The sequence below is a fragment of the Triticum dicoccoides genome, chromosome 1A, assembly GCF_002162155.2.
Source record: "Triticum dicoccoides isolate Atlit2015 ecotype Zavitan chromosome 1A, WEW_v2.0, whole genome shotgun sequence".
Taxonomy (NCBI): Eukaryota; Viridiplantae; Streptophyta; class Magnoliopsida; order Poales; family Poaceae; genus Triticum; species Triticum dicoccoides.
In genome coordinates this window covers 441,119,752-441,127,891 of record NC_041380.1, presented here as the reverse complement: position 1 = coordinate 441,127,891, position 8,140 = coordinate 441,119,752, and the positions used below count along the sequence as shown (strand labels likewise).

General features: G+C 48.6%; 1 protein-coding gene across 1 annotated transcript; it reads right to left on the bottom strand.

Annotated features, from left to right (window-relative positions):
• Nucleotides 1-958: 958 nt before the first annotated feature.
• Nucleotides 959-3,942, bottom strand: LOC119277710 (receptor protein kinase-like protein ZAR1). The gene is made up of 2 exons (XM_037559019.1): nt 2,438-3,942; nt 959-1,954 (listed from the first exon to the last, which is right to left on the bottom strand). The coding sequence occupies exons 1-2, from the start codon at nt 3,873-3,875 to the stop codon at nt 1,293-1,295; spliced, it is 2,100 nt and encodes a 699-aa protein (XP_037414916.1). The 5' UTR covers nt 3,876-3,942; the 3' UTR covers nt 959-1,292.
• Nucleotides 3,943-8,140: the final 4,198 nt, after the last annotated feature.

The following is an 8,140-nucleotide window of genomic DNA, read 5'->3' as shown; positions in this document are numbered from 1 at the left end:
ATGTGGTAGACGTGAAGAAGTGGCAGTTTTCTCGGGGGTGGGCGCCCGAGATGTGCGGGAGAAGCAGGTTTCTCGGGCGAGCCTACGGGGTCGTTTGGGAGGAGGCGAGGTCAAAGGATGAGGGATCATGTGAGCGGTGTGGCAGTTTTGCTTATATGGCACACGTGTGCCAAATATCACAGTCCTTTAGATTATACAATTACATCGTAATTACAAATTAATTGTGCAAACTGTTTTTGGAGACCGTACGAGTATTCAAAGCAAAATTCTAGGGCTTCTTTGATTCACCTAATTCCAAAGATGCTGAAATAGGAAGAAAAAATGCAGGATGACATTATCATGACCACTAGAATTCTACAAAAGTAAATTCCTATCAAATTAGATGATTTTGTCAAGAGAATTCAGTTGATGGAAAGATTTTCCAAATGTAGTGCAAATGATGGATCCTAGTACATATCAAACAACCCCACGAAGAAAAAATCCTATGGATTACAACCCTCTAAAATCCGAATAGAAAATCCTTTGGATCAGAGAGGTGATTACAACCCTCTAAAATCCGAATAGAAAATCCTTTGAATTGGAGAGGTCCTTAGAACACTAGAGGCGATATACATACATGATATTTCAAATGGATCATTTTTCTAATGATATAATACCAAGAGTTGTGATATCTGAGGAACCAAAAGTACTCAACACTATCCCCCGCAAAACAAAAGGTACTCAACAGTATGCCACTATCATGCATGCTTCCATCCTATCTAATTAAGCAACATGATATTTGCAATTGAGGAACATGCCTGACCATGCATCCATGCCTATCATACACTAGAGGAACAAAAAAATTATGTTTATTTTCCTAATATCATGCTTCCATTTTTGTGTGCACTATTTGCAATTGAGGACCTGCCAAGCTGTCTGCAACATGAGCAATTGTTGCACCTGATATTCACTGCAAGGATAGACAACAATCAGGAAAGGGATTTCATTGCAAGTCTTCAACCGATCAACCTAGTGGTACATTCATCGCTGAGTTAACTGCAGCTGTGCACAGAATTCCTTCTCACACAGAGTACTAGCAAATACCAACAGATACTACATGCTCTGCTCCCAAAGAAGAAGAAAGGCTAACACATGGTAGGTACCTAACTTGTTAAAGGTCCCGAAAATGATAATTTTACATGGTTAACTAAATGTCACTTGGTGTTCCCCTAACCTTCTTTGCCATGCTTGAGCTTTACAACCATCAAATGTTTTCTGCAACCATATCGCCGCCCTTTCGTGGTGGTGCTTTTCTAGCTTGAAACTGAAGCGCTCAGGCGCTCCAAGGTTTCTGTGACATTTCTCATCGTCGGTCTTCGCTCGGGATTAGCATGAATGCAAGCGAGAGCGACTTTGAGTACAGCGATCATCTCACCTTCCTGTTCAGAGTCCCCGGCGAGAAAAGGATCGAGCACATCAGCGGATGGTTTCTTCTCTTCTATACAGAACTGGACCCACTGGACAAGATCCATCTGCATAGTTTCCAAGAGAGCGATGGGCGATCTACCAGTAATCATTTCGAGCAAGATCACACCATAGGAGTAGACATCCCATTTCTGCGACGGTTTCAATGTTTTCAGTGCTTCTGGTGCTTGGTAGCATGAACCTTCTTTGCTCACAAGAGGGCTCATTGAGGAATCTGGCTGCAGACTCTGAGCCTTTTCGACGCCAATCCGATCCGATTGCGAAGAAGGTGCTGCTCCACCAGCAATGTTTGCTAGTCGCCCGAGGCCGAAATCTGAAATATACGGTTCCATGTCCTTTCCAAGAAGGACATTGTTCGGCCTCAAGTCCCCATGTACATACTTCTTGGGACTGAATTCATGCAAAAAAGACATCCCATTTGCGACTCCTTTCATGATCTTTAGACGTGCATTCCATGTCAATGGTGTGAATGTCATTGTCCCAGGTTTACCTGAAAGTAATAAATCAGCCAATGCAACACTAGCCTTAAATAAACACAGAGGTCGTACTACGCAGTGAGGATGTACTCTAGTAACCTTTGCTAGCAAAGAATTACTCACTCTGTACATAAATATAAGAGGCAGTACACCAGAAAGAAGTAAATTACCTCTAAAAAATTACTTTTAGAAAGAAATGAATAAAGTCAAACTTTAACAGAGTACCAATGAGACAATATTGTATCAAAGCAATTTATATGGACTGAAAGAGCATTCTAGAGATATCACTTGAACTCCAGGTACTAGTTTCGTCGTTAACAACAAAAATCGTATCACAAAGGCAAAACTAATCAATGTCGAAGTGCATTACATCAGTATGAGGATCCTGATCTACATATTAATATCACTGGTCAACTGTTCTACGAAATGACAAAAATATAATGGAAACATGATGTAAACTAGGCATTAGAGAGCTCGACTCAGTTGATAACACATACCATGAATTGCTGAAGAGAGGCTGCCATTTGAAATGTAATCATATATCAGCAACTTCTCATCAAACGACCAGTAGTAGGCCCTCAAGGTAACGATGTTGGGATGCTGAACCTTGCCAATGGCCTCAACCTCAGTCCGAAACTCCTTAAACCTTTGCAATCCCCCCTCGCCGAGCCGCCTCACCGCCATGGTGAGCCCATCCTCAAGAACTACCTTGTACACAATCCCTATCCCACTCTTCCCGAGCACAAATGCTGATGCCTTGAGCAGCTCATCGAGATCAAACCTCACTTTCTGGTCCAACAACACGAGGTCGTGCTGCTCTATTGGAGTCTCAGGCTCGTCCCTGCTAAAACAACCAGACCTCGACTCTTTGGAGCCGGTGCCCGCACCATGTCCCTTCTCCTTGGGGGAAACTTTCTTCCAGTAGCAGTAGAAGAACACCAGGGCAATGATCAAGATCCCTACCACATCACCCAGAACAATGGCCACAATGGCAGCCTTCCCCAACCCCTTGCTCCTCCCACTCCCGTTGCCCCCGGCACCGGACTCCCCATCCTTCGGAACAGACGGGTTGGACGATGGCGGCGAGCAGGGGCTCTCGAGCGGCGGCCCACACAGCCCTGGGTTGCCCAAGAACGCCGAGGGGCCACGGTTGTCAAGCGCCCCATTCTGCGGAATCGGCCCTGACAGGTTGTTATAGGAGAGATCAATGTAGACCTTCTCCGGCAATTTCCCCAGGCTCGCCGGAATCGGCCCGGAGAAGCCATTGTGCGACAGGTCCACCGTCCCCTCGAGCCTGGACAGGTTCCCGATGTCGTCCGGGACGGCGCCGGAGAAGCGGTTGTAGGACAGATTGAGCTGCTCCAGCGCCGAGAGCTCCCGGCCGAACCCCGGCGGGATCGGGCCCGTGAGGTTGTTCCGGCCGAGGGACAGCCTGCGGAGGCGCCTGCATTTCAGGATCGACCCGGGGAGAGAGCCGTTGAGGGAGTTGGAGGAGAGGTCCAAGATTTGGAGGTAGGGGAGGTCCCCGAGCTCCGCGGGGACGGGCCCGTCGAGCTCGTTCCCGTAGAGGACGAGGCTCTGCAGCCCCGCGGCGCCGGCGAGGAGCGCGGGCGGCAGGGCGCCGTAGAGGCGGTTGCCGCGGAGGTTGAGGTGGCGGAGGGAGGCCGGGAGCGCGGACGCCGGTAGGGCGGCGACGAGGCCCTTCCTGGGAAGGGAGAGCGCGACGACCCGGCGGATGGCGGCGTCGTCGCAGGCGACGCCGTTCCAGGAGCAGGGGTCGGCATCGGAGGCGTTCCAGTCGGCGAGGGCCCCCGTGGGGTCCCGCAGGACGGCGGCCCGGAAGGAGAGCAGCGCCTGGTCGTCGGCGGTGAGCGCGTCGGTGGCGGCGGGGAGCGCGAGGGCTAGGAGGAGGAGGAGCGGGAGGACGGCGGCCATGGGAGGAGGCGGAACGCGGCGCTGCGCTTTCCAGTGGGGACTGGCCGACCGGGGCACTGAGTGAGGCTCGGAGTCGTTGCGTTTATGAAGACCGGCGGCACTCATTAGAACTGGCAGTGGCATTATTTTCTTGTACGTTGTAGTTTCGTGTTTAACTGGTTTCTCACCGGAATCCTCCTAACTTCGCTTGGGTTATTCTATTGTCACTTTTTTACTGGTGAGGAGCGGTGGTGACCGACGATGATTGCCGACAGTTGGTGAGTACGGGCAATAGTGCATTGTGTTCGAGAAAGTAACGCGGCTGCACGTGCCTGCTCAACCTAGCTAAGGCATCTTCAACGCAAATGTAATCATCCAATGTCCACGGTAGTGTACGGGCGCGTTGGAGGTCATTCAATCGGAGGATATGTCGTCCCTCCTATCCTGTTTGTCCAATTTTATCTTGATCAATAGCGACTCGATTATGCAAAACAAAAGCGTTGGATGTTCAACAAGTTTTTAACATCCTTCGAACCTGAAAATTTTGACCTCTTTCCCCCCTTCTTTTGTGCATAGCTTGCGATGATTCTAATGTTTTGATTTCAAAAGTATCGTGCGAGCCATCATGTTGTAATTTACTAACAATGCATGAACAACGCTTTCAATCATGATGCAAACAACAGCCTAAAAGCTGCAGCACAACACTCCAGACAATCCATACTAAACATTGCAGCTCCGACTCCGACGATGAACTACTAAGAAAAAACTAGGCATGGGTGGCGTCACGAAGGATCAGCGAACGAACCACCTGTCCCGCGTCATCATATACCACTGGCCCCCCACGGCGGCTTCGACTTCACAACAACAGACAGTCGAGGCACTCCCACGGACACGCCGGAGAAGAAGAGCCGACTACCACGACCAAGGCCACGCCTCCGACATTGCTCATCGCCGTCATCGTTGCCACAGAAGCTAGGACGCCTCAACCGCCGCCAACCACCGGTTCCGCTTGCCGATGCCGAGCTCCGAGACGAAGCCCCCAAGAGGGAAAACGCCGCCAAGACGCCGCCATTGTCCGATCAAACGATCAAGGGTTTCCCCTGGAGAGGCCGAGATGGTCGGATCCGTGCAGAAGGGGTGCAGTAGCAAATCAGCGAAGCCTCCTAGAAGGTCACGACGGCCACAGCCGCCGCCATCGCTGGTCACGGCACAAGGCCAAGATAGGGTCTTCACCCAAGCTTTCACATGATGTAGGGTAGAACCCTAGTGGCCCGATCTTTCACGAAAGGAGCGGATACCGCGAAGAACACGAGGAACACGAGGGGGAAAACGAGGGAAATCATGAGGGAAAACACGAGAGAATCACTCAACCAACAAGAAATAGTCGCACATGTGCTAGATTCTCGAAACACGGAGAGATACACGATCCAAATCCAACAAAGGACGATACATAGGGTAACCGGTTCTTCTCCGTGAGGAGGTCTTGAATCCACAAGGGGATCTTCCCGTAAAGGGGTCTTGAATCCAAGGTGGATCTTCTCCGAAGAGGGGCCGCGGTCTCTCTCAAGGAGTAGATCCGATATGGATGAGCGAGGCTCTATCTCTCAAATGAGCTATCACAACGCTGCCCTAACTAGGAGGAGGTGGGGAGTATATATAGTGCTAGCCCACGAAGGGGTAAGTGATAGGGGGGATACATGGGCCCTTGGCCCGAGTCTTTGCACGCAGGCAGGCCAGAAGTTCCGGGTGGGGCCGGAAGTTCCGGGCTCCGAAAGTTCCGGGCAGGTTTCGGCCGGGTTCCGGGCTATCCAGAGAGTTGGCGTGCTCGGGGCTGGTCTGGATTCCGGGGCCGGAGGTTCCGGGAAGGTCGGAAGGTCCGGGGGCCGGAAGTTCCGGGCGGAGGCCGGAAGTTCCGGGCTTTCCAGAAGCTTGTCCTTGCTTCTTCTTGCTTCTCCTCTTCCATGCTTGGCCTTGGTCCTTGGATCCTCCATGGTCGTCTCGGTTGTACCTGAGTATATGCAAGGTCCATGCATGAGGTAGTAGCCATGTCTCATATGTGGAAAGTGACGGTTCGAAGAGGAGTGAGTTCACCTTGTGTCCAATGGTGTATGGTCGAGGTCTCATCGTATGTCCTCTTGGGGCTCGGGGAGTAGTCGAAGTGTACATGGGGATGATCATAGGATGCTCCGCATCATCTCCCCTCCCTTGGGAAAGATCCGACATCGGATCGAAAACCTCATCACCATGGAAACGGTTGTCGTGGACGGACTTGTAGTTGGATGGAGTGGAAGATGTTGCGCAATCCAAGTACTCCAAGGTGTCACCGGAGTGGTATACATGCAAAAATAGCAAACACAAACGACACTCGGAAATACAATGGTTAGAGCACACAAAGTGTCCGTCATGTAAGAATGAGTCTGTGCAACAAGATTGAGCATGACAAGGTGCATGAAGCTTATCCAAAAGAGATGGAATGGTATGCAAAGCATTCATGGGAGCGAAAACATTCATTATGCACACAATTGTGTTGTGAAAATGATAAATCCAACCACGGTGCAAAATGATGTCATAGAGAGACGGTGTATCAAAAGCATGAACATGGTAATTGGTGCTCAATGTGACTATGTGATCATGCAATTGATGGTGGGCAATATGATCATGATGTATGAATATGCCATCAAGAAAGATCACAACAAATTTTCTAAGGAAATTCACAAGCTCATATATCATAGATGACATGGAAAGAGATGCAACAAGGCAATCATAATGTGAGTCAATCCATGCATAAGATGCAAATTTGTTATGGGTGGTGTTGTACATAGCTCAATGTTGTGGTAGAAGTGGTGGTCCGATGGTGAATCCACTAAGTCCGAGCACTCCTCAACTTGAAGGTCCATAGAGCCAATTCCCATGTCGCTCCTCCGTTCACGAGATGTATCATGTAGACAACAAGAAGAAGACAAAAATGAAAGAGTGACCCATCCAATATGCGTAATTGAGGATGGCTCAAAGGGAAGGAGTTCACCTTTAGGAGATTCTCGCAAATGTTGGTGTTGCACATCGTGTATGCCTTCACATGACCAAATTGTCTCATGACGGTACCGCCTTGTGAATCCTTCAAAATGAAAGAACATGACAAACACTCGGAAAAACAAATGAGGTTAGCGGAGATGCAAAACCTATCATTCGTGTGGTAAGATACCCAACAAGTGGATGTATCATGCTCATCATAAGAAATGGCAAGGGAGCCTTTCATAGTACGGAGGCATATGATGTGAGAACAACCAAATAGAATAGGCGCAATCAAGCAAGCATGCATCACAAGTAAAGTGTACAAGTCTCCAAGATCAATAATCATAGACTCAACAATTGGAGGCAAGCGACAATGAACAAAATATATCATGTGAGAGGCATGAATATATACGTCATCAACCCAAGAAAGCAAGTAACAATGGAACATGGGTGATGCGACAAAGCAAGCAATCATATGAATCAAGGCAAGCAAGCTAGTAGCGCGAAGATGCAACGTACTAGAAGGAATCATGTCAAGTATGTCATGTGTGCAAATGGTAGTCATGAATAATGCACAAGACACAGCACAAACATGAATGCAAGATATGAGCAAAATAGTATCAATAGCATGAGGCACATGATAAACATGGCAATAGCAACAAGGATCTCCACCAAGCATGCAAATACACATAGGAGTAGCATAATGATGAATCATGGGTAGATGAAAGCAAGGGTCACAATTGCATGGCAAAGGCATAGAAGCAAGCATAGCATGCAAAGTGAACACGGTAAAATGAGCAAGAAGCGGTATATAGCCCATAGCCGTGTGAGAGCCAAGTGAAAGAGATGCGCGTAGTCGTTGCGCGAAGAGAGTGGTGGAAAGGATAGTTCATGGGATCCCAAGTCATCTTTGCTCTCAAGAGCTTGTTTTGTCAACTCTTGGGATTGAGAGGTTGACGAGTATACGTGAGTACCTACACAAAACAAAGACAAAGGGAAAATTGTGTGTGCGTGGTAGATGTACACATCATCCATCATGATGCGCACGTGCAAGTGTTTGTTAGCACAAAATAGCCAATGCTCAAATAAATGAGATGCGTGATATAGAAACATGTCATCCATCATGATAGGTTTGTTGTTATGTATAGCATAATGGAGACTCAAATTGTGTAATGCATCATGGGATATATGTAGAGCATTGTTATTCATGGAATGCATATGGTGCAAGCAATTATGGGAATCATGCCAAGTATGGAATGCGTCAAAATCTCCGA